This window comes from Carettochelys insculpta, chromosome 9, assembly GCF_033958435.1.
Source record: "Carettochelys insculpta isolate YL-2023 chromosome 9, ASM3395843v1, whole genome shotgun sequence".
Classification (NCBI taxonomy): domain Eukaryota; kingdom Metazoa; phylum Chordata; order Testudines; family Carettochelyidae; genus Carettochelys; species Carettochelys insculpta.
The window spans coordinates 18858973-18885535 of record NC_134145.1 but is presented as its reverse complement, the minus strand read 5'-3'; the positions used below and the strand labels follow the sequence as shown (position 1 = coordinate 18885535).

Genomic DNA, 26563 nt, shown 5'->3' with positions numbered 1-26563 from the left:
CCCAGTTTGCAGTGCAGTGGGGTTGAGAAATGCTCTCTGAATGCCCTGGTTCTGTGAGGGTCGCAGCAGCAGTCAGCAGGTCCCTGTGGCCCCTAGGCAGAGAGCAGTAGGGTTTTCCACCCTAGTTGCCCAAGCCTGCAGGCACTGCTCCTGCAGCTCTCGGTGGCCACAGTTCCTGGTCAATGGGAACTGCAGAGCCAGCACCAGGGGCAGACTGCAAAGTTTCCCTTATCACCCCTCCTGGCGGCCACTCCTGGGAGCTGCGCAGATCCAGGGCGAGCAGGGAACCTGCCTGAGCCCTGCGCATCACTCTCGGGACTTTTAAAGGCCCCACAGAATTTTAGGTAAAAAACGAGACAGTTGGAAACCCCGGCACCCAATCTGCCCACTTCCCTCCCCCCCTCCCCATCCTGCCCATCACCGCCCCATACCCAGCACCCCATCCGCCCACTTCCCTCCGCCCCACCCCATCCGCCCATCACCGCCCCAAGCCCAGCGCCCCATCCGCCCACTTCCCTCTGCCCATCACCGCCCGAAGCCCAGCGCCCCATCCACCCACTTCTCTCCCCCACACCCCATCCTGACCATCACCGCCCCAAGCCCAACGCCCCATCCACCCACCTCCCTCCCCCGCCACCCATCCGCCCATCACCACCCCAAACCCAGCGCCCCATCTGCCCACTTCCCTCCCCCCACCCCATCCTGCCCATCACCGCCCCAAACCCAGCACCCCATCCACCCACTTCCCTCTGCCCCACCCCATCCGCCCATCACCGCCCCAAGCCCAGCGCCCCATCTGCCCACTTCCCTCCCCCCCACCCCATCTGCCCATCACCGCCCCAAGCCCAGCACCCCATCCGCCCATCATCCGCCCATCACCTGCCCAAGCCCAGCGCCCCATCTGCCCACTTCCCTCCCTCCCACCCCATCTGCCCATCACCACCCCAAGCCCAGAACCCCATCCACCCACTTCCCTCCCGCCACCCCATCCTGCCCATCACCACCCCGCTTCCCATCCGCCCACTTCCCTCCCCTCCACCCCATCTGCCCATCACTGCCCCAAACCCAGCACCTCATCCACCCATCACCGCCCCATCTGCCCACTTCCCTCCCCCCGGCCCCATCCTACCCATCACTGCCCTCACCATGTCCTCATCCCCTCACTGCCCCCTGTTCCTCCCGCCCACTTCTGCAGCCCCCGCACCCGCCTCTCACGATGCGGTTCTGGTCGGTGATGAACTCGTCAATGTTTTCCAGGTAGAGATCGTCTTCCATGGTGCCAGGCGCCTCTGAAATCCAAATCACTGACAAAGCCAAACAGATGGAGCTCTGGGTTGAGCACTACTCTGAGCTGTACTCACGTGAGAACGTTGTGGTTGACACAGACCTCGATGCCGTCGAGCTCCTACCACTAATGGAGGAACTGGATCAAGAACCGACTGTGGATGAACTGAAGAGAGCCATCGACAGCATTGCAGCAGGAAAGGCCCCTGGCCAGGATGGTGTACCACCAGAGGTAATCAAGTGTGCCGTGGACACACTTCTGGAACCCCTACATGAGCTACTGTGCCTGTGCTGGAAAGAGGGTGAGGTTTCACAGGATACGCGAGATGCTAACATTGTAACGTTGTATAAGAACAAAGGAGACAGAAGCGACTGCAACAACTACTGTGGAATCTCCCTCCTAAGCGTCACTGGTAAACTGTTTGCTCGCGTCATCCTTGGCAGACTCCAGAAGATTGCTGAGAGGGTGTACCCCGAATCGCAGTGCGGATTCCAGGCAGAGAGGTCTACCGTTGACATGGTCTTCTCTCTAAGGCAGCTGCAGGAGAAGTGCAGGGAGCAGAGGAAGCCACTCTACATAGCCTTCATCGACCTGACCAAGGCCTTTGACTTGGTCAGCAGGAATGGTCTGTTCAAACTGCTCCACAAGATAGGCTGTCCTCCACGGTTACTCAAGATGATCCAGTCGTTCCACGAAGACATGAGAGGAACCATCCAATATGACGGCGCGTTATCGGATGCTTTCAGAATCAGGAGCGGCGTCAAACAAGGATGCGTGCTTGCTCCGACATTGTTCGGGATCTTCTTTGCACTCCTCCTGAAGCATGCCTTTGGATCTTCAACAGAGGGCATCTTGCTGCACACAAGATCTGATGGGAAACAGTTTAATCTTGCAAGGCTGAAAGCTAAGTCTAAGGTGTGGGAAGTCCTCATCAGAGACATGCTGTTCGCAGACAATGCTGCTGTAGTGTCTCACACAGAAGACCAGCTTCAAAAACTGCTGGATCAGTTCTCCAAAGCATGCAAGGACTTTGGGCTTACCATCAGCCTAAAGAAGACAAACGTACTCGGTCAGGATGTTGCTGAATCCCCATCAATCAGCATTGACAACTATACGTTAGAGGTCGTCCATGAGTTCGTTTACCTCGGGTCCACCATCACTGACACCCTGTCATTGGACACTGAGCTGCATCCTCAGCACCCTCCTTTATGGCAGCGAGACTTGGACCCTGTATGTCTGCCAGGAAAAGAGGCTGAATGTCTTCCACTTGCGCTGCCTCAGGCGCATCCTTGGAATATCATGGAAGGACAGAGTGACCAACACCGCCATCCTCGAGCAAGCTGGAATCCCAACTATGCACACCCTCCTCAGGCAGCGTCGACTCCGCTGGCTTGGCCACGTCCACAGGATGAATGATGGAAGGATTCCAAAAGACATCCTGTATGGTGAGCTAGCCTCTGGCAAAAGACCTCCCGGACGCCCCCAGTTGCGCTACAAAGATGTCTGCAAGAGAGACCTCAGAGAGGTAGACATTGAGCTGGACAACTGGGAAGAACTAGCGGACGACCGCAGCAGATGGAGGCAGGGGTTACACAAGGGCCTTCAGAAGGGCGAGATGAGGATCAGACAGCTAGCAGAGGAGAAGTGAGCGCAGAGAAAGCACACTAAAGACTTGCCAGATATCCACCACATCTGCAAAAGATGCAGCAAGGACTGTCACTCTCATGTGGGTCTTCATAGTCACAGTAGACGCTGTAAATGAAGTCCTCAATTGAAACTATAAAGGGTGCGATCCATAGTCTATGCAGACTGAAGGATGCCTACCTACCTAAGGACTAAAGAATTGCAGAATATATAACTCAGTTGCAGCAAATAAGCCCATTTCAATAGTTCCGCGGCTATGCGTGCTGAGTCTCATATTACAACTATGGAAAAATATATAGTGATTTCATTGCAGAAAGCATATGATTAGAGCTATTGTTCTTAAACTGCAGTCCATGGACCACTGCTATCTTCTGGAGCACTGGCTAATGCTTCATGCTGGTGCTTCTCTCACTCAAGGAAAGCTCCTGTTGGTGTTCACCTAATGACACTTCTTACTAGATGCGTTATTGTTCAGGCTCTTGAAAAGGTTTCTGGAAAGTATTTTTGAGCAACTGAGGTACATCCCATGCCCTTCAGTTGATTTGTGTCTTTGGTATAAATTCATCCAGGACCAAGTAAGTTGATAGCACAAAAATTGGAAAAGATAGCGAACACTGGAGCAACTAGGACCAAATAGCAAAGTGACCTGGAGAGATTAGAGCAGTGGGAGCAGGAGGCAGTAAGGATAGAGCTTGTAAACCCTGCACCAAGATAGAGAAAATTAAAGCAGGTGATATGAAATAAAAGAACATAACCATACTCCCTCACTCACTGTAATAAAGTCAAGTAGTGTGTTGTTTTGTTTCTTTAAATCTCATTTCCTTAATTCTGCCACATAGGGACTTTCACCATATAACCAAGCAGTATAGTTGCCATAGAAGGAAAGGATACATTAAGAAATGATCCACAGAACTGGAGAAGATTATATTCTAGGGCTCCATCTACACTAGCAAGTTCTTTTGAAAAAAAAAAAAACTGGCCTTTTCCGAATGAACCCGCAGAGCGTCAGTAAACAAAATGCACTCTTTTGATCTGAAATTGATAGAACGCAGCACTTTTTCTGGTGGCCCTCTTCCTCACAGAAAAAAAATGTGTAGATGCCCCAGAGGCCCTTTTCTTTTGAAAGAGCAGTCCTCATGACATCAGATTTTTCGATCCCTGGCCCGTTCTTTTGAAAGAGTGGGGTTGTGTGGATGCTCTCTATTGAAAGAGCAGATCACTTTTTTGATCTGCTTTTTTGTGTGTGGATGAGCTCTTTCAAAGTTCTTCAGGCGAGATCTTCCTGAAGAACTTCTTTCAAAAGATCACTGTAGTCTAGACGCACCCTAGTAGTGTATATATAATACAGGATCTATGTCATTGTCATGGTCAGTTGTGCTATGTATGCAATGAAAGTAAAATTCTAATGGCTCTGCTGTTCTATTTAAATAATACACTCTGGTATTTAAATATAACTTCAACAATTAGCATTTTATTCACAAAAATAAATACAAAATTACTCTGCCATCTGAATAAAGTGCCATTTAAAGCTACAATTCTGAGAAGAAAAAAAATTACTTACATAAATGAAAATGTTCCAAAAGTGAAAGGTACATAAAAATTTAGTTCACAGTTTTGGCAAGGAAAAGCTCCCCAAAGTTCTACTACACACATTCAAAGTTAAGGATAATTATACAAAACAATGGGTCAAACTGAACAAACTAATCCACAAATATACAGAATATATGAAAAAGCAATTCTTGTTATTTTAAATGATTCCTGTTACTTATAACATGAATTGAAATACAAAAATAAAATAAAATGGATATCTAAGCTTCATCATAAATGACTCATAACAGCAGTAACTCCATGTTTGATTAATAAATATAGTTTTAACATAACTGGGCTATAATCTTAAATGCTATCCAAAATAGATTTGCAAGCTTTTAGTTCTAAGGTGCATGGTTATTTACTTCAAAACTCATAGATGTTCCTCCTAGGTGTTACCAGACAATTTAAACTGAAAGACTTTCCTGGGGGATAAGTAACCACAGCATAAAAATCACTCAGTTGAGTTTGCAAACTTACTGGCAACCTCAGCACTGGCAAATGAAGAGTTAAAACTGAATTTTTCTTAGAAAAGTTGAGGTATATTGAGAGGAAGGTATTTTACTGCCAGTACCTATATGCTGTACTTTTTCTGCATCAATCATAGTTTATGGTACATCTGTATATAGTGCCCTAAGGACCTCTATAGCACACCTGTGCTCCACAGCCACAATCCTTTCACTCATCCTGAGGGTACTTTTTTTCTCTCTGAATGTAGAGGGCTGCCTAAGTGCTAAGCCTTCTCTTTACTGGGGCTGAACCCAGGAGTCCATTTACCCAAGATCCATGTAAGGCTGACTGAGTGATACTGTCAACCGGGGGATGAAAATAGAGTTTATCAAGTTGAAGAAGAGAAGAACTGCATCCCTCAGCCAACCTCCTTCCCTGCCCCATTCATTCAGCTCCCCGCAGGATGATGGCTGGTTCCCTCTGCCTGACCATCACTTTCTTCCTTATCTTTCTCTCATTCTTGGCCTGCAGTAGCTTCCCTAGGCTAGCAATAGAAAAGAGGTGTCAAACTGCAGGAAGTTCTGCTCAGGAGGAGAGATATGGAGCAGGAAACATTTGCTTGAATATTTTGCCTCTTGTATATGTCAGTCACCTTCAAATGCGATAAAAGCCTTCAAATACGTTAAGCACTGTTATGAAGGGGATGGAGATCAATCGTTCTCCGTATCCACTGAAGATAGGACAAGAAATAATGGGGATTCATCTGCAACAAGGAAGATTTACATTAGATAGCAGGAAAAACCTCTTAACTATAGGCATAGTTAAGCACTGGAACAGACTTCCAAGGGAAGCTGTAGAATTTCCATCACTGGGGGTTTGTAGTATCAGATCGGAGAAGCTTCCTAAGTGCTGTCTCAATACAGGTTGCTGGAGTTTACTTCTTGAATAGAGTTGCTAACTCTCCTGAACCGGATACCGTTGCTGTACATGGTGTATGACCTCTCTGGCTGGGAAAGTAGACAACCCTATTCTTGAGGTCCCTTTCTGACTTACATTTCTGTGATTCTATGATCCCCTCCACCTCTGCGTGTGGCTTACCCAGAGGACTGGTTGGCTCAACACAGAGCTGTTTTACACTGTGTTGTTACTTCAGCTACTTCTTAAACTTACACGTGGCAAAATATCTGGCCCAATGCAACCAATACAGGATGTTTCTTATATGTCCCTATTCTAGCTGCTGAACTCATATTAAGGTATCCTGTATTTGTATGGGATCTAGGTTCCATTGCTGCACATGCAAATGACATCCAGAACCCCCTTCCCATATGAGTTCAACATAGCATGTAGACTAGGGGCCACCAGATGTGCATTCAGAGGACCAAACTCATTACTGATGTAAGAAGGTTCAGTGGATTTGTATTCACTTACAGAGGTGAATCTGACCTCAAATCTCTGATGAACAAACTTCCACCCTGAGATCAAGAACAAAAGGCTATTTGAAATTTACAGCAGACCTACAGATGGATGATCACTCAGCTGACTGGTCCAGAATTCTGTATAGAGTGGAGCACAGAGAAGCAAGCAAAACAAATGGGGAAAAAAAATCAAAGAAAATAGCAGGAGTCGCTCCCTTGTTTTTCTATGACATTCCCCTTATAGCTTTCTGAATTGTGAGCTAATGAGGTGAATGATCCTTCCAAAAGAATTTTGTAACTGTACCTGCTTATGCACAAAATCAGCTTGTCCATTCTTCTCATTAATAAGACACTAACAATTTTACTCACACTTAAAATGAATACATTGCCAACCTAGACATGTTAAGTTTTGTGAGGCTGTTGTTAATGTGGGAAGGTTGGATTGAAAACCAATTAGCTGAGGTGACATGACAGATATTCAATTTCTGTTAAAGTGCAACAGAATGGGGAAAGATTGAAGGAAACTCATTAAGAGTAATTTCAAGAACAGGAATGCATAACTGCTGCCAACTCTTAATCCCCACTGTCAAAGAAAGCAATGGCACACACCACAAGCCTTCACTGTAATAATTACAGGGGATTAAAGGAGAGCAGAGACAGAGGGTAGCAGATGGTGGATCCAGACTATGCAGGTGTTTCCTTTTCACAGAAGAGCGTAGAGCTAGAGAGTGGGATCGCATGTTTTATACGGATGAAACTGCAGATGCTATGTAGTAGAATGGCATGGTACAGATTTATCCTGCCTTACTCTGCAAGGTCAAGGAAAGAATCGTATTTGTGCTGTCAAAAATATAGGCATTTAGAAGTGGTTTGGAAGTTGATTAAGCAAAAAAAGGATAAAACATTCAACACATAAGGGACTACATAAATTATAGAAACTGGACAGTAGCTGTCCATACAAGCTTTCGTTCCTTCCCTTAATTAAATAAAAACTCTCTCACAATTTACAGTATGGTTTTGATCAGCAATATGTAAATGGAAGGGTGCAGTGCTCTGAGTTTAAGAGGCATTGCAGGAAGGGAAGTTGAAGAGGCAGCAGAGAGAAGGGCCAGGTGGAAGATGTGATTTCACACTGGAGGTGTTTATTGCAGGGATACTTAGCCATGTTATTTCCTACTGAGCCAATTAAGATCAGTGGTAGAAGTCTCAGCTCACTCATTCTATTATATATTTATTCACAGAACCAGCAGGAGAATCCCTTTGGATTTAGGGTCCAATCCAGGAAAACCCTTAGCCTCTTTGAAGTAAATGGGATTACTCACATGCATAAAGCTATACCTGTGCTTAAGTGTCTTCCTGGATTACGGCCTCATAGCAGTGACCAACACCAGGATTTGTAAAACATGCAGCAGCTCTCCATTTACTTCAAATGTCTCCCACTAGTTTTGGTCATGTGAAAATTTTGCACAAATACCCAGAATTGAAAACAAAATGAAACTCAGTGGGATATGCCATCTTGTCCTATTTACCATACATTGGTCTTTGTAATGAGGATGCCACAGCTCACAGCACTTCTGCCACATTGATTAACAGGAAGCAAAGGCTTGTGGTGCTACCAGCCTTGCAACTGCTCCTTCCCTGTCCCATCCTTGCTGCACATGTGCCCAATGGGACTCCACCGTATTCTGGCATGCATGTAGAATCCAGGCAAGGTTACCTCAGAATAGCAGAACCACACGGGTTTCATGGCTTGGGGTGGTCAGAAGCTATGAAGGGAGATACAGGATTTAAATGAATAGCAGTCAGAAGGGCTGAATTGAAACACCTAGGTCTGCTTGCCACTCAAGTGATGAAATACTATCCCTCCCAGACCTTGGAGAATTCTCCCCACAAATTTCATGTCGTCAGATATTTGTGCAGGACAGGATAAATTTAATTCTTTGTGTGTTGTCGAACTGGGCAGCTGGCAACTGATATATTTACCTGGATGTTAGTATGAGTTTTTAATTCATTTTACTAGTGCTATCCTTAAACCTGCATGTCTAATGCCATGTACAAGATTTTGTCCTTAGGGCACATCAGTGAGCCAGACCAAAAAGTCACTGAAGTCAAGAACACTGACTTCAGTGATCTTTGTAACAGACCTTTGATTGCCTAAATTCTCAAATGAGTAGTGATTTTGGGTGCTCAACCTGAGATACTTAATTTTCAAAAAATAGGACATACCCCATCCTCTGAACCTCAGACCTCTACGGTCTCATGTCACGTACCTAGAAACTCAAGCACCCCAAAGCGCTAGTTACCTTTCAAAATATAAAAAAGCTGCTCAGAGCCCTTTCACTCTACAGCATTTCCTAGTTAAAGTTTTATGACACAGCTCAAAGTTTTTGCTGGTGCTGTAAAATCACTTATGTTGCTTTTGGGTAAACATTTTGGAGTATCTAAACTCAACAGCTTTACACATTTGAATACTGCTTAGAGGTTCTTCCAGATAATTACTAACTGAAAAATTCTCAATATAAAAATAGTTATTTGAGAGTAGAAAATAATATTTAATAATAAGTTTAGATTTTTATTTTTACAATTTATCATAGAAAATTCAGTTGAGATGCAATGCCCAATATTCTCAGAAACTACTTCTTACAGGTCCTCCACAGGGTTCACTGAGACAAATAGGTGATCTGAGTAGCTTGAGCTCAAAGAGAATCTTCATCTCAGTAGAGTTTAAAGTATAGGAAGAACCCGTTGGCTCCCAATCATTACTGGTTTTCCATTTGACCACACTAGCTACTTAACGTTGCTTTTCTAAAATGGGGCCTCGTGAAATAGGACAGAAATGTAATGGTACTTTATTCTGGTGCCGTCGCTACTAGAACCACATTTTCCAAAAAGCAACTCCAAACATTTGCCCCTTCTATTTCCCTTTGTTTTATTTTGCCCAGACAAAACCCCACAAATGAGGCTATACAACCTATAAGAAGTTCAGTTCCTGTTATCGTACTGCCCTAAATGTGTAGCTAGATCTACAGTAAATCCCCAATTCAACAGACTCCAATATAACGGACTTCGGAAATAACAGGCGCTGTCCGACGGCCCTCCCTAAATAAATGCCGGAGACTCACCAGAGGTGCTGCCTGGGCTGGAGGGGCCACTGCAGCCACTGAGTGGGGTGCAGGAGCTCTCCTCTTCCAACCCCGTCTGCGTGGGAGCATGTTGGCACCCAGCCACCGTTGCCAGCAATGGCACTGAGCAGCAGCCCTGGCATTGGAAGCTGCTGCCCGCTGGCAGGCTGGGGGCGGAACACTCTACCTTCACGCGGGCGGCTCGGAGCCAGGGGCTGGAGGAGCCACAGCACTGAGAGCTGCAGGAGATGGAAGGAGCCAGGCCGGCATTCAGCTCCTCTCCTGGTAATTGGGAGAGGAGGATGGAGGTGTGAGGGGAAGAATGGGGCAGGAGTGGGGGACGGAGAGGACAGGCATGAGTGATGAGCTGGGAAGGTCAGTGCAGCATCATACGGTACAACCATTCGGATATAATAGACTTTTGGCATTAACGGACACACCTTCCCCCCATTAGTGCGTTAAATCCAGGGTTTACTGTACTGCTTACAGCTGATCTTACTTTTGACAATACTTTTTTATATTACTACTACTTAACACTTCCCTTGATTGACAGACGTTATTCGCTTGGAACTATGGTAGATGCTTTCTTGTTTATTTAAAAGGGACAGTGTAAAGCAAGCTAGGCCTGAACCTTCACCTATACTGATAAACGTCTCACTCTGGAGAATTTACTTGGAAGGAATCCATGAACTTTTAAAAAAAATAATCCCTGTTACAGCTCTGCCTCCTCTGTTACATATTCATTTAAATGCAAATCCCACTGAAGCAACCACTCTACATTCACTATCACCCATATGTTGGGGCTTCTTGTACGTCACTACCCAACACAACTAAGTTTGGTTAATGGACATATTGATTCTACAGCACATTGTTTTATTCATAAAGGCAGGACCCAGGGCAATGTGCCAGGGGCTCGGCCCTGGCATGAAGAGACAGGGCAAGGGGCAGCCAGATGTCAGGGCCCCCCCAAGGCTCTGACATTGATTTAAAGGGCCTGGGACTCTGGACACCGTCGCAGCCACTGTAGCAGCAGCCCAGAGCACTGTGCCTTTTAAATTTGCTGGCCCTGGGGCACGCACCCCCTTTGCAATTCATCCCCACCCTGTTGGCAGCCCTGCATCAAGGCATTTAAACTGGAAAGGGAGCTTTCATCACACCAAGCAGGGATGACGGCAGCTCTCCTTATGCTAAATATACACATATAAATGGGAAAGGTGCTGTACTCCTAAGTGATCAATGTATCCATGTGTACATACAGGTGTGTGTACACACAGGGCCAGTTCTGGAGATGAATAAGGACGGCAGTTGCATGAGCTGCTAACTACCTGGGGGACATTGTACAGCATCTCTTCTGCCTTTTGTTTGTTTGCTTGAAGTGACTGACTCTCACCCTCATCCCGTTCTCCTCCCCGCTCCCCCAACTCCTCTGGAAGTCTGTCAACGTGGGCCAGCAAAACACCACGGGCCATTATGGTGCACATATGTACGTGTGTGCACTCTCCTCACCATGAAAACCTGGCCCTGTTACCACATCAGTTAGCTAACAAGTTAGCTTCTACTGGAGAGACCATTGCTATGCAGAACTATCCACAAGAGGTCTTTTTCCACCCTTGCATTTAGGCACTACAGAGCTGCTCATGCAAGTGGGAGAGATAAGGCAGGTCATGCTCCCTATGTGCAAGCAGCTATCAGTTCCCCGCACTTCCAGCTGGGGAAGCTTAGGCTATGTCTACACGTGCAGCCAACATCGAAATAGTCTGTTTCGATGAATAATGTCTACACGTCCTCCAGGGCCGGCAACGTCGATGTTCAACTTCGACGTTGCTCAGCCCAACATCGAAATAGGCGCAGCGAGGGAACGTCTACACGTCAAAGTAGCACACATCGAAATAGAGATGCCAGGCACAGCTGCAGACAGGGTCACAGGGCGGACTCAACAGCAAGCCACTCCCTTAAAGGGCCCCTCCCAGACACAGTTGCACTAAACAACACAAGATCCACAGAGCTGACAACTGGTTGCAGACCCTGTGCCTGCAGCATAGATCCCCAGCTGCCGCAGAAGCAGCCAGAAGCCCTGGGCTAAGGGCTGCCGCCCACGGTGACCATAGAGCCCCGCAGGGGCTGGAGAGAGAGCATCTCTCAACCCCCCAGCTGATGGCCGCCATGGAGGACCCGGCAATTTCGACGTTGCGGGACGCGGATCGTCTACACGGTCCCTACTTCGACGTTGAACGTCGAAGTAGGGCGCTATTCCTATCTCCTCATGAGGTTAGCGACTTCGACGTCTCGCCGCCTAACGTCGAAGTTAACTTCGAAATAGCGCCCGACGCGTGTAGACGCGACGGGCGCTATTTCGAAGTTGGTGCCGCTACTTCGAAGTAGCGTGCACGTGTAGACGCAGCCATAGAGTCCTCCAGCCTTAGCTCAGCAATAAACCTGAATTCTGCCGCTGCAGCATGTAGAAGCTGATGAAGGGAAAACACCGTTGAATCAATGAGCTGTTTTAGAAGTGTTTGGCCTTTGCCTTCATTTTTACCTCTGCTTAGAACTGTGATTCCATTGCCAGATGGACCCTTTGGAACTGGATGCTGGGACTGTGGTCTGCAGTTTTGGACAAACACTGCCTCTTCAATGACTCTCTCCTGTTTCCCAGTGACAAGGGACTCCCTTCTCCCAGCAGAGGAGGGGTTGGGTAGCCATGCACATTAGATGTAATCACCTGTTGTCCAGGATACCTATAAAGGTGCAAAGGGCTTGGCCCCAGGATGAGCCTGACACTGGGATTTGGCCTAACAAAAAGTATATTTAAATAAACCACCACCTTTGGAGTCCTTGTCATTGGACCTTTCAAGACCAGTTTTCTCCTGTGAGTGTTTGTAACAGGGCATGGTCAGAGATGCATATAGAGCAGTCACCACAAATAGTCAATTAAGTACCAAATGCTAACTTGAACCAATGAAATGAAAGCCCTGATCTGAGGTCGACACATGGAATTCAGTGTGCCCAAAGTGCTGATTTAGGTCACTTAAATGTTGGAACAGGCATCTAACTTCAAGTTGTGGGCACTGCATGTCCACTACTCACGAGAGTTTCCTGAGGGAGATGTCCAGGGGAAGGGGGTGGGAGATACTGACCCTTCGAAACTATATTCACAACAGCAATCAGGTAGAAATACTGACTGTGCTGTTATGGCTTAAATTTTGGTCTCTGTTGTCTCTTGCAGTTTAATAGTAGTTGCCTGAAACTGTGGCATGTATGGTACGAAAGTTTTAACAGGGCTATCGTATGTAAGGGTATGTTTGATAAAGGGATTTAAATCAGAAGAAGTATCCTGAAGAAACCCCATGCCTTTGAATAAGTCACCTGTGTGATGATGGCACATCATTCTAGAATTTTCCGTTAAAAAGACATCATTTTCGTCTTTCTGAACTGATGTTAGCCCTAAGTAAAAAAGGCTCCTCTCAGGACTGTCTCCATCACTGGAGGGGTCATTGTGGTCTGAAGGTTCCGAAAAGCCCTCAGAAGAAACAACAGAAAGGGACAGAGTTTTGCCAAGTTGGCTCAGATGCTGATCAGGTAATATTAGAAATTCATGTTTTCCCACCTCCCAAGATCTAGAGAAAGGATCTGTAATGAAGGAATCTTCACCTAGGAAGCATCCATTAAATGAACCACTTAGATTCTTTTGCTGTTCAGAAAGCCCACTTGATTTGTAGTGACTGATAATTGTAGCATACTTAATACTGGACTGTCTTGTAATTCTTTCTCTGACTCTGTCATCATGGGAACTCTCAGAAAGGCTGTTACTGAAATGGCTGCTAGAACAAGACGAGTCATGCTCACAGTCTTGAATCTTTGTGAACACTGAATCAACTGTTAATAAATCTTGCTTGTCTTCACTTTGTAATGCTTTAGCAACACTGATGTCTTCCAAAAGTATTTCTGGCTCCAGAAGAAGAGGCCCAAATGATATTGCTTCAGGATGCTTGATAAAAAGATGCTCAAAAGTTTCAGGCTAGAAGAAAAGACATATTTTAATGCTCAACTATAATTTAATAGCTTTATTTCAATATGAAGTTACTGTACTTAAAGAGCCACAAATGAAAAGTAATATGGTACATTTTAGTATAAAAAGTACATAGGTGAAAAACCAAAGAAAACTTCAGTCAGCAATGTGGCAGGAGATCAAAGTGGGGAATGGAGGATAGAGAAATCAAGCACTTGTCTGTGTCTTGTGTGTGAAAAGAAAGGTTGGTCCTGGAAGATGCTGAGCATTCTGGCTTAATTCAGCAAAGTCCATTAATGTCAATGAGGCTACTCATGTGTTTAAAGCTAAGATAATACTTTAGTGCTTTGCAGGATAAAGCCTTATATATGCTGCAGGATTTTTTGGTATTTTATTTCATATTCGTGAACAATCTGGCATGTTAGAAATTAATCAAAATATTTTACAAAATTTGAAAGGATCCCTCCCGTCACAATTATACTATCTAGAGACAAATTCTGCCATCCAATTTTTTTAGACTTCACCTGCTAGGGCTACATATTTGAAATTTATACATGCGTGTGCATGCACACACACACTTTTAGGGAAAGGCATCACTTCTATATCAAAAAGGATGCAAAATATAAATACACTTAAAATATATCACAGTACAAACAGTAATAGGAAACAGTAATAGGAAACTGGCTTTCCTATTTACTACTAAGAAGAGTTCACTTTAAAGTGTATACCCACTGATGAGTTTAATTAAGACAAATAAAAAACAATTGCTTAAAAACAAAAGATTGTGTTTATGTTAACAAACTGTACCAATATTATATCACAGCAAGAAACCTTCCAAAGTAAAAAAATATGTCATAATGCTTATACTGGTGTACATTATGAGAAGGTTTAGTACAATTTTATCTATCTTAAGCTGGTGGGTGTTGTTTAACCTAGAACAGCAATCACCATAGCATTTAAAGCCCTGACTGGCAAGGTATTTAAGCATGCTCTTTTTAAACTACTCACATAGTTAAACGTCAAAATGTGCTTCAATACCTTGCTGAGTTGGAGCCTAAATGCAAAGTTGGGATCGCTTTTGTGCTGCTTGCATGCTCAGAACTCCCATGGTCTTCAAAAATACTGTGAAAATGACATTTAAAAACATCAAACTAATTTCTGAAATGAGCTACAGGCATTTGGTACAATGCACATACAAAGCAAAGTCTTCAGTTCAAATTGAATGGCCTGTGCGGAAATTTATCCATCCCTACGGCAGATCAGCTATGAATGAAGATAGGCATATAGGAACTATTGTAATGAATCAGACCAATGGTCCATTTAGTCCAGTATTCTCTCATCAACTGTAGCCAGTAGAAGACGCTTCAGAGCAGAAACCCCACAGCTGGCCGCTGTGAACCTGTTGGCAGGCACGTATCTTCCTGACCACCAAAAACTAGAGGTTGACTTATGCCCTGAAGCACAAGCATAATTATGAATATGGGTTCTACAGAATCACATCAAGATACTGCCCAACATTTGTTATCTAATATCAAATACCATTTTTAAGATAGTATTTCAATTAGTAAAGATCACTTTCTGATTAATCAAAACATGCCACTAAGTAAAATATGTTGGACGAATATACAAATACAATGAATATACACTCTCCTGAGAAAGATGTAATACTGTAATATGATTTAAATAATGACAGAGTGATATGGGTAAATATCACTGCAAAGCAGGTTCTCAATCTGTGCCATATAATTTTTGCAAAAATATTTTACAGCGGTCAGCATAATTCTATAAAACCAGAAGAGAGTATTCATGATCTGAGGTGACAGACTAAAATTTCATTCACATTCATTTGCCAGACTATAGCAGAGTCTATATTCAGAGAGAGTCTAAAATATGCTCCTCTCACAAACCTTCACTCCTGCTTAATTTTACACACTGTGAATAATCCCACCGAGGTCACTGGGACTACTCCCGCTACGTAATGTTAAACATGAGCATAAATCTTTCCCAGGACTGCCAGAGTCATTACTCAGCCATATTTTCCTTGGAAATCATTTGGAGCTTTGAGTAAGTAAAGGGATGGATGTACAGCAGCGCTCAGATATTGACTGCTCATGTGATTAATTACCTTGCGGGATTAATAAACTCAAGAGCTGGGGGGGTTAAAGCCTCATGGAATTAATAATCTCAAGGGGTGGGGGGCAGGGTTAAATTTGCAAAATACAGTTTTTCTTGTGCCAGTTCTAGAACAATCGCCAGAGCCAAAAGAAAAATCCATCACATTATAAATAAATACTTGGACGCATGATAGAACTGTTTATCACTGACCCTATGACCCATTCCTGCAAATACTTATTCATATCCTTATCCTTAAGAACGGGTTGAACCTCTCTAACCTGGAACTCTCTCATCCGGCAACATCTGTAATCCAGCATGGTTTTTGTTAGCTGGATGTCCACTTATAATGGGTGTGGCCAAGTTTCCCCTGGTCCAGCCACCAGTCATGGCTCTCAGTACTGTTATTTAGCTGTAATTTACCCCTAAATGTCTTCTAAGAGCCCAATAAGCAGTGGAAGTGTTGGTAATGCTGCTAGACAACACTGATCTCCTTCGGTCCAGCAAATTCTCTCATCCAACACCGGTGAGGTCCCGGGGGGTGCCAGATTAGAGAGTCTGAACCGCTACGAGAGTACTCAAGGATCACTCAATCTTAACACTAAGTGTGTGTGTGCATATATTTTTGCAAGATTTCTGTACAGATACAGCATTTACCCACCCTGTGCTGCATCACCTTAATGCATAAAAATAGTTTGTTAAACTAATACTCCATAAATACAGCCTTGGAGCCTCAATCACAGAACATACTACATTAAATACATGCATTAGTAACCAATTATTGAATCTGGTAGACTTCTGACAGACCTATCAAAGGAAAATAAAATTTACATGTGGCTTCAGCAAGAAGAATTTGAGAACTTCCTCATGCCAAAATGTGGGAGTTTTACCCAGGCAACAGGCCTCAAAGCTAATGAGAATTAAAGTACAAGTTCTGCACTTTGTTTTTCCACTGAAAATTTCATTTACACAAATGAGGGCCCTAGCTACATAAATCCCTTCTGATTACAAAGGAGTAGAGACTCTGGCTTTGGGTGCACATGGAATCAGAGGTGCACTACAGTGCTCATATGAGGGCAGTATGGGTACTCTACATGGTAATAAAATAACATTATCTCAGAGCTAAAAGCTGCCTTGTGGACAGGCTGAGTCAGGCTGGATCCTGGGCTCTGAGACCCCTCCCTGTGTTGTGAGATTGCAGAGTCTGGGCTCCAGCCTATGCCCAAATGACTATCCTGCAATTTTTAGCACACAGACCAAGCCCTGTCAGCTCAAGTCAACTTATCCAAGCCAGCTGAAGCCATGCCATCAGTCCTTTACTGTATTGTGGACACAATCAATGTGACCCTTTTTTCACTATGATTAATAAAAGTGTTTAAAAGAAACATGCATTAACTCTGTAAACTGAATTCTGGTACAACAAGCTGTCAAAGGTCATGCAACTCTTCCATTTCCCATTCAGCACATGCACTTTCTATCTTCACTCATAACTTCTCTTCTTAGCTCGGAACACACCAGGACATAAGACTACAGAATAATGTCATGGAAGTAGAAATCCTTTACTCTCCTTTGTCAGTTTGTTGATTGGTCTAATTTCAAAGATTTCAGTGGATTTACTGCCAACGTACACCAGCATGAGAAAAATCAGGCCCACAGTCCCTGATCTAGCATGAAAATTACTGGGGGCTGGGGGGCAGTGGTGTTAAGGCTAAGTAAGTGGTAAAGGTAAGTTTCCATTTCTATATATAGCTAAGTAAACAAAAAAATTCTCTATGCAACTCATACTTGTAGACCTCCTCCAGCAACATGCAAATCTTTGTTCAATAATCTCCAGCCATATTTGATGCTTTAAATATTTCAAATGTATGTTCTCCATTGTTGTCACTAAACTAGCACTGTGGTGCTGGTCCATGGAGCTAATGGAAAGAGTCTCACTGATTTCAGCCCTGGACTAAGCCCCGTATTATGTATTTCACTGAACTTTGCTTAATACTAAATGATATTCTTTGCATTCTAAAAATAGAGTACCACTTTAAACAAAAAGGAAAAGGAGCTCGTGTAATAAGTAATAGGCTAGTTACAAAAAGGAAATGATGCTCAGTGGAGATTACACTAAGCAGAAGTTGCCATACTAGGGATAACAGATTAATATTTAAATATAGATATATAGTTTATATATGCACAAACAAAGAGAGAGAGAGAGAGAGCGATATCTAATGTTAGATGCTATTATTAGTGTGGTTGTGGGAGTTGCTATGTGTTTAAATGACAGTGAAGTCCCTGTCAACAACATGGAGAATGGGTCCTTTTTGGAGAAAATGTTGAATGCATACTCAGAATTATTTCTGCAAATTCTGTGGACTAAATTCTACACTCAGAGGCATGGGATTCACTCCCATTAACCTTAATGGGAGCACTGTGAACATCCAAAGGCGGGGTTTGGCCTCCTCATCATGCCTGAAGTCAGTGGAAACTCCCACAGCTGTTCAGCACCAGAATCAGTCTAGCTCTTGGGCTAAACAACCAATAACTCTGTTAAAAAAAAAAACCTTTAAGTTGATAATTGAGCAAGTCTTGCACTTAACTAGCTGAATTTCAGATCACTTTCTGGCTCCATCCTCATAGGTGCTGGGCTTGGGAACTCTCAGTCTTACAGAAGTCTAGGAGATGAAAACCTTCAGCCCTTTTCAAATCAGAGCCTTAACAAACAGGTCAATAAACCAAGGTTAAAAATGTGATTTAAAGCAAATTTTTGCCTACTTGTGTAGCAAACCCTGCTCTAGGCTGCAATAAGGCCATTGTCCCTGATTTTTCAAGGACATCTTAAATTTTTGAACAAAACTATTTCCAGGACTATCTTTAAATCAATCAGCATGTATTGTATCTGTGCTTCCTGTCTTCTGAATGTAAACAGAAAAATCTTCTAACAATTCTGTATATGTAGTCTGGGAGCTGGCACAATGGTTCAGCAGGAAGTGACCATGATTAGACTTCAAAGAATGTCCATTCTCTGTTTAAATGAAATAAAATAAAAGATGAGAAAAGAAAACTTCACTGGGAATGAAAATTAAATATCTAAAAAAAAACAAAAAACCCAAAACAGTTGTGGGCCATTAGACACATTTTATGTTTGAAATAATAATCCTAAATGTTTAAGTTACTGTCTCAAATTGATTACACAGTTGACGTGTCAAATTCTGGAACTGAGAGACAAATTCTTAGCTGGTTTGAACTGGCGCAAGTCCATTTAAGCCTGCAAATTGTTACAGTTCAACTGTAGCTGAGCCAGGTTTTATCAGCAAGGAATTTGGCCCTGGGTATCCACATGTGCCCTCCCCACCCCTGACTTCAATGGCTGCCATACAACTGAAAATCACCTGGTAGTAGGATCCAGTTCTAAGGCTATGTCTCTATTGCAAGCTAACCCTGGACTTAGACTCAACTTTTGAGTTCCAGCCCTCTTTCCATCCACACAAAAATCAGTCAGACTCAGATCAGCAAACATACAGGACTGGGGTACTGGGTCCCTGCTGGATGAGTGGGTCCAAGCCCAAATCTTGCCCTATATGTTTGCAACATTGATGTAACACATGCCACAGATCAGAGTCACAAAGTCTGCATCGGGCAGTGAAAATGTATTAACATCACTGAGAGACCCAGGCCCGCCAACTCTAAGCCCAAGTTTACAAACCAGTGTGGATGCTCAAGAGCAGGCTTGGGAACACTATGTTCATAGACCCAGGTTTACAATGCACCATAAACATACCCTGAGCTTGCCCATCAATTTCAGAACAGGTCTTGTTCTGCTCTTAATCAGCCCACAGCCAACCATCAGCTTTCCGCAGCTGAAGCGAAGTCCTGCATTTTGTTGCTCTCTGTAGCTTTAAAATTTTGTGGTGGATTATTTGGATAAATCTCAACATCTTAACACTTAAACTCAATATCAGTGTGCGAGACACATAAACCCACATTTAAAAAGGCATCACTATGGAAACCCATACCTTCTGAAAATTAACTCCTTGCGCCCAGGAACAGTTCTTGGGGTTTGGAACATCCTCCCAGAACAGTTTCTTCATTCTGAAATGTTAGACAAAGTACTGATTAGTGCTGACTACACACACGGAATTTGAGAGTGCCCCAGATAGAAATATAGAATTGCTCGCTATCACGGGAGCATGACGATATAAGCAGAGACAGACCAATAGCCTGATTTTCAAAGTTACTGAAAGTAGGCACTGAAATTCCTAGTTCCCAGTACTACGTTCAAGCCACTAGAACAGAGGCTCTCAAACTGGGGGTTGAATTTGGGGGCGGGGGGGAATGAGAAATGTAGAGGGGGCATCTTACCCACAGCAACATAGGTGCTGGAACTAAGGTGCAAGGGTGCTGCAGCAACCCCAGCTTTAAGTGGTTTCCATTATAGACAGAGTTTACAATTTGGTTCAATATCTCCCCGCACCCCCGTTATGAAAATTGTTCCAGCACTCCTGCACAGAAATGAATAACTAGCAAAAGTTGATTCCTCCAGACATACCAGTCTGTAGATGGTGCTGTGCATTGGACTCTAGATGGCGTCATGCACTTGACAGACTTCTGGAAAGCTTGCTCTGAAGCAGTGTGCACATTTAATTGTAAGCATCAACCACAACGGCAGTTTTGTTTATACTGTTATTACAATGGATTTATTGGCACAACCGTGCAATTCATGGAATTGCTCTGCTTCAGACGCACCCATCCCACTAGGAAAGCGTGATGCTATATCTCATTTAAAATTTACATTACTATGTACTTAAATGGCTCCGTTTGAACAAATTCTTCATTATTTTCAACATTTAGAGAGAGCTACATGTTGATTATTTTAACAGTGTATGTACTTCCATGGTATGGTGGGGTAATAAACTATTACGGACACCAAAGGGGGTACAATCAAATACATTTGAAAACCACTGCATAACACTGCGCTACCTTTTGGATAATGTAAAGCTCAAATACATAAATGGTACCAAAAGTTAACTAGGTATGAATATTTCTATAGGCACACACTTTTTCAGCTGCAGTATCTTCTGATAAGCACATTGAGGGAATTGTTTATAAAAATAAACAGCATGCCTTTGGTGTGAGATCAGCAAAGCTCCAACCAAGAAAACAGAGGACGAAATAACTATTGGAAGAATCACATAGAGGCCTGCATCATTCTCTTTTTCATTCTTAGCTGAAAATGAAATAAAATTGCATCAGATTCAGTCCTAACTTTATTGCAATTAAAATATTTGTAAACAGAACAATTTAGATAATGATCAGTATGCATGCATACCAGAAACAAATTACTCAGTACTGGCAAGTACCCGCACAAAAAAAGCAAAACCCTTCAGTAAATTGTACTGGATCACACCAGAAACCCCTGACTTGCATATAAATACACAGGAGGTAAAATTACTCTAAAAACTCAGGGCTTATGCAGCACTTCATTAGGCTAACTCTCCCCCGAGGCAACTTCAAAGCATCAAACTTCGAAGTGCCGGCATGCATGTAGCCCCAGGCAAAATTCTGGGGAGTAAAGGCACTTTGAAGTACATGCATGTCGGCACTTCGAAGTTTGATGCTTCGAACCTGCTGCAGGGGAAAATTAGCCTAATGAAGTGCTGCATATTCACCACAGCACTTCATTAGTAATCTCGCATCACCCTGATTAACATAGCCCCTTCAAAGTTAGGGGGAAGTGTAGACCCAGTCATAGTGACCCCATGTCTCTGTGGGATTGTCCCTTGCTTCCCAGTTACTCAGGATCAATACTGAGACAAGAAAAACAAAGGAAGTAGCCCATATACAGAGCCTGAAGAAACATGGGAATATAGGACCTCAGAAACTCCTTGGGAGTGTCCCAACATGTGCCTCTCATGTGCAGAACATTGGCCTGTTTGAAAATGTGGGCCAAATCTTGAAATGCACTGTATTAATAAATGCAGAATCAGTGCCAGGAGAAGTTGATGCAGATACTCTACTCATTTCAACTAAAATATGCCAATTTATACCAACTGATGATCTAGAGTAGGGTCAGTCATGCTTCAGTTATCATGTTTTCAACACTGCTCTCTTGATGTTTCTCATAAAAACCATGAGCAAGAGTCCATGTTATATTCAAAGGGAACTTTTACTAATCACCTTCTGATTAACAACAACAGATCATATTGGTCACCTTTGATGAATCCATTCGTTGTTTTGGGATTGCCTACTCCTTCAGCAAATATTGGGTACAGGCTAAACTGGTATGTCTCAATAAGAATGAAATAATCTGGAAGGAAGAAATCAAGCTTTTAAGTTTAATTTCTAGTTTACTATGACTGTATAATACTAGCATCTAGAGAGGCTTTGATCTTATGCACCAGAGGCTCAAGTTTCTCTAGTTTAAGCCTTTTATTTCTGGGATTTAAAAGTAGAACTAACAATCTATCTTAGATACATCAACATTTTTTCCATATGGAATTATTATCTTTTGATGAGATTATAAATATTCACGCCACAGAGCATATATCATAAAAACTGGATAAATAGTATATATAAATATGAGTATTTATATTTTTCACACATTGAGCATATATTGGTGATACTGTAATGCACATAACTGAGCTTCCCTCTTTATCACTTCGTCACTAACCACATACAAACCCACACATTTACAGGATGTAACAAAGATGAATCATACTTCTTTCCAAGTCCACTATGATAATGATGCTCCTTAAATGGGTCTAAATCAGGCACAACTCCATTCAGATCAATGACATAATATCAGCAAAAAGCAGGTGCAAATGTAAGGAGGGTTAGGCCCAGAGTGAACGAACTATGTGAACATTTCTGCAGATTTGAGCCAAGTAGTCTGTAGTTGCCTGGTATGCAGCAACTAAGGCACATATGGCCTTGCAGAGCAATCCCCATGTGATCAGGGCCTGGATTTTCAACAGCAACATGGGGCAGTCAGTAAGCCTGTGTCAGTCCAAGTCATCAAACTGTATAGTTGTTCTTCGACTGACAAGTAAGATCCAGTACAGCAAGAACAATTCTTAACAAACTATTCTTTCATTAAAAGAAGTAAGAGAAGGGTACTTCAGGGATGGTAGATTCTTGTACCCAGAAAGTGCTACTTTTCATCACACTACAACACAGGATTAAAAATATCATGTGTGTTTATTTTCAAGTGCAGACTCACCATAAATATAGTATTTGGTGATATTTGGAGAAACTCGAATCCATTTCATTTCTTCTTCCTCATTAAGGTTTTTCCATTCAATAACAAATGATGCTATAACATACATTTGAGGTGAAAGTGTCCAGGTCAGAATTACACAACTGCTGTTTACTGGATAAGCACTAAGAGACTGCACAATATTCACTGTTAAAACAGAAAAAAGCATGATTAAAATGAGATCAGCTGTATCAAATCAGAGTTGGATTTTACATGCTGCCGCTCAGATGCCACATAGAGACAAGAAAGACTATAACCATTTAGGTTCTTCATTGTTTATTTTTGTGTCTCTACTTAAGACAATGAAAGCGGCATTGTTTTACACCATCAAAGGTCTTGTCTTCATGGTGGGGTAATGCACTACACCAACATGTTGCACATTAATTGGTCCATGCAGATTCTGCTGATGAACACTTAAGAGTCCCTAATGTGTTTCAATGGAGTACTGTTTGAAACAACACTACAGTAAAGCACACTGGCAGGGTCTATATGGACCAATTAATGTCCAAATTGTTAATGCACTTGAGAAATCACACCACTGCAAAGCACATTAGCCCAGTGTGTAAACAAGCCTTAAGTATCTGTCCCCAGCTATTAATGAACTAAATCTGTGGGTTGTGTTCCCATCTCTCTTTTCCTTTTCTCTTGGCTGTCACTCAGTAATGAGTAGGCTGTCTTCATGACACCCTTCTATTTGTGACTCTGTGAGGTTCCCACCACATTTCACATATCAATCTCTCTTTAAGCAATTCCTGTTTTGAGCAACAGTCCTGGTTCAGACCTACATCTTTCAAACCTCCACTGTTTTGTTGGTACATACTAAAATAACTAAAACCCACCAAAATGCAGTTAGCAACACAGTGCATAAATCTATTGTCCATGTGTCATTACACTCCTCTATGACAAGTAGATGAGAACCCAGGTGGCCAGTTTCCAGCTGAGCTCCTGCTGCTAGCTGCAGCCATTCTGGGGTATACTTATGCAAAGCCACCTGACTCCTTGGTTCTCACTTGCTCCTCTGAAGAGGATTTTCAGAAAGCTGGGGCATGCCAAGGGCCTCAATTTCCTGGGATTTCCACCTCTCCTGCATTCCACTAGGCAGGCTGTTTTGCTAGCCAGTTCCCTGGTCCCCCCCACAGTTCACACAGCAGGCTGCTTGCTATGTGTGGCTGGCTCCTTGAGCTGCCTGGTTCCTCAGCAGGCTGGGCTGCTAAGGGATCCAAGTCCCCCCATCACCCCAGTGAAGCAGGTAGGGATGTATATTTCATTTTGGAACCACCCAAACACCCCTGCAAGTGGGAATGTTTTTGTGTAGCTGAAACAAAATATTGTGGAATTTCATTTCTGCTACAAGCATGGTGCTTCAGGTTCTTTGTTCATATGATAGCAGAGAATGTCATAATAAGATGTACATTTTGCTTGTTAATAAAGCTTTCTTTCTTAAAACTGTCAAAATATAGAGTAAACAGCCTCAGGCGGTCACCATGTGAGTCTGCAGCTTCACAAACAACAAGCAGTCCCATGGAACCTTAGAGACTAAAACATTTATTGGGTCATTATCTCCATAGGTAAAATGCTCTTGAATGGAGTGGAAAAACAGAATCATAGCGTAATAGGCTAATCCTGATCTTTTGAATGTATCCCTGTTATTACTAACCTGTTATTCTTACCTGTGCTCATTTGCTGTGATAGAGTTAAATTAAAATTCACTGAAGAAGGTCCAATTGAGTTAACAGCTAGAACTGTAAGAGTGTGTGCATGCTCAGTCCATGGAAAAGTATAGGTAGTGCCAGTGGTGACAGATTCGGTCCAGCTCGTGTTTTCCGAAGTGTCATGCTTTACAATGTATCTGCACACGCTGCATAATGAGTAATTCTTCATCAGTGGCTACAAGGAAACATCAGAGTATTTTAGCTTGCTAGAGTTTGATTTTCTCTGAGCAGTAGAGGACAATCTTCTAGTTCTCAGATATCAGAACCTTAATGATGAGACTACTTTCCTTACATCTAAAATATTGCCATCCATTTAAACTGGCTGAAGTGTTTCCATAATCACTGATGCCTGACATCTCTACTTCCTGTACCTCCTAAGACAAATGTGATAGAGGAAATGCAAATCTTCAGTTTGCTCTAAAAACCGTATTGTCTTATCTGATTATTTCTAAAGGACGCAGCACCAGAAGGAATTGCCCTGATCCTAATTTGTGGACATATTTTCAGTAAAGGAAGCTTGGAACCATAGGCAATCATGCATGCAAAGCTGCAGGCAGAGTTACCATGACTACCTGAGCAAATAAGGATAGTCACTTAACTAACTAATCGCTTGCATGGGCAATTATACAGTTTTTATGCAGAGTCCTAGCAATTGTACAGGGGCTAGTTTATAGTTGCTGGAACAAAATTTTGCAAAAGGAAACTAGTTTTTTTTCAAAATAACTCGCATCCATTGTTTTTAAAGACTTAGTCACACAGTATAAGGTCTGAAGGGCCCACTAAATCACATGCCACCAACACCACAGAACTCCATATTACTCACAACCAAAATGAGCCCAAAAGGAGCCTAGATTATGTGCTAAAGGAAAAAATAGGAAGGGCTGAGACACACCAATGCCTGAGGGTCCTGCAATGGCTGGGAAAAGATGAAGTGAGGTATGCCCAGATAATCCCACAAACTGCAGAGGAAGGTGAAAATGCTCAATCTGATCCAGGGGAAATTCCTTCCTGATGCCACACATCGTGATCACTTAGGTGCTGAGCATGTGAGAAAGGACCAGCCAGCCAAGCCCTTGAACAAGACAATTCTCAATGTCAGCTCAGAGCACCATGCTTAGGGCCCCATCTGCAGCTGTGGCCATCTAAATGCTTCGTAAGAAGACGACCAAAAACACCACACCTGAAAACACATGGGGGAAAAGGGATGGGGGACTCCCTTCCTCACCACTGCAGGCTATCAGCTGAAACTTTGTTTTAGGTGGATTTTGGAATCAGACTCTAGGGCAATGTTAAAAAGAAAAGTTTTAAAAACCACACAAATGGTACATCTTTGCCATTATATTTTATCGCGTATTACCTGGTCAAGTCTCGAGCTATCATGATTTCATTTATATATATGATATTGGGGCTTTGATTCCTCCAAACTGCTGCTGAATCACTGCAGCCTAGGTGGCAAGACCTGTCCTGACAGGAAGGAGGGCGAGTGATTTACACTCTGGAAATAATGCTGTCATCCCCATCCTGGGTAGTGCTGAGAAGACAGGACGAAGAATTGGCCATGCCGGTATTTTTCAGCAGAGCAAAAGGACTTGCTTGCGTGTTTTGAGAGGCAGGAAGCATGTGTATACATACTGTGCGTGGATGAGGAAGAAATATGAGCAGCATGCACCCCATAAACCCCAGGCTACTGACAGGACCATGTAACTGATCTTAGGCGGATAGAAACTGACTATACCCTAAGGCGGGCCTCTGGTGAGACAACCTAAGTTAGCTGTGACACTGGCTACTGTTGTGTTGACCTGAAGGTTTGGAATCCTGCCCTGCTGCTGAATGAAAACTGCTGGCTGACGGAGTGACTTGACGTGATCTTGTGGCCATTCAGAGCAACCATATGTTAGACGAAAGGAGTCTGTCCTATTAATAGGCTACTTCGTCTTGTTGGTGAGTAGTGAAAAAAAATAGCTTGAGCTCTGTCAGCTAGTGGCAGGAA

General features: G+C 43.2%; 2 protein-coding genes across 3 annotated transcripts in view; both read right to left on the bottom strand.

Moving 5' to 3' along the window:
- Positions 1-12696: 12696 nt before the first annotated feature.
- LOC142017905 (leptin receptor-like) lies at positions 12697-15846 on the bottom strand. The gene is made up of 2 exons (XM_075003248.1): positions 15835-15846; positions 12697-13518 (listed from the first exon to the last, which is right to left on the bottom strand). Exons 1-2 carry the CDS (start codon positions 15844-15846, stop codon positions 12697-12699), a joined length of 834 nt encoding a protein of 277 aa, XP_074859349.1.
- LEPR (leptin receptor) overlaps positions 13414-26563 on the bottom strand; it is a 71258-nt gene continuing 58108 nt past the window's right edge. For both annotated transcript variants that reach the window (XM_075002798.1, XM_075002799.1), the window contains exons 14-19: positions 24532-24748; positions 22826-23008; positions 21818-21913; positions 20731-20833; positions 19623-19698; positions 13414-18631 (exon numbers count right to left, since the gene is read on the bottom strand). In XM_075002798.1, the coding sequence (XP_074858899.1) occupies positions 18614-18631; positions 19623-19698; positions 20731-20833; positions 21818-21913; positions 22826-23008; positions 24532-24748 (693 nt within the window). In that variant the 3' untranslated portion in view covers positions 13414-18613. The remainder of the gene's footprint in view (positions 18632-19622; positions 19699-20730; positions 20834-21817; positions 21914-22825; positions 23009-24531; positions 24749-26563) is intronic.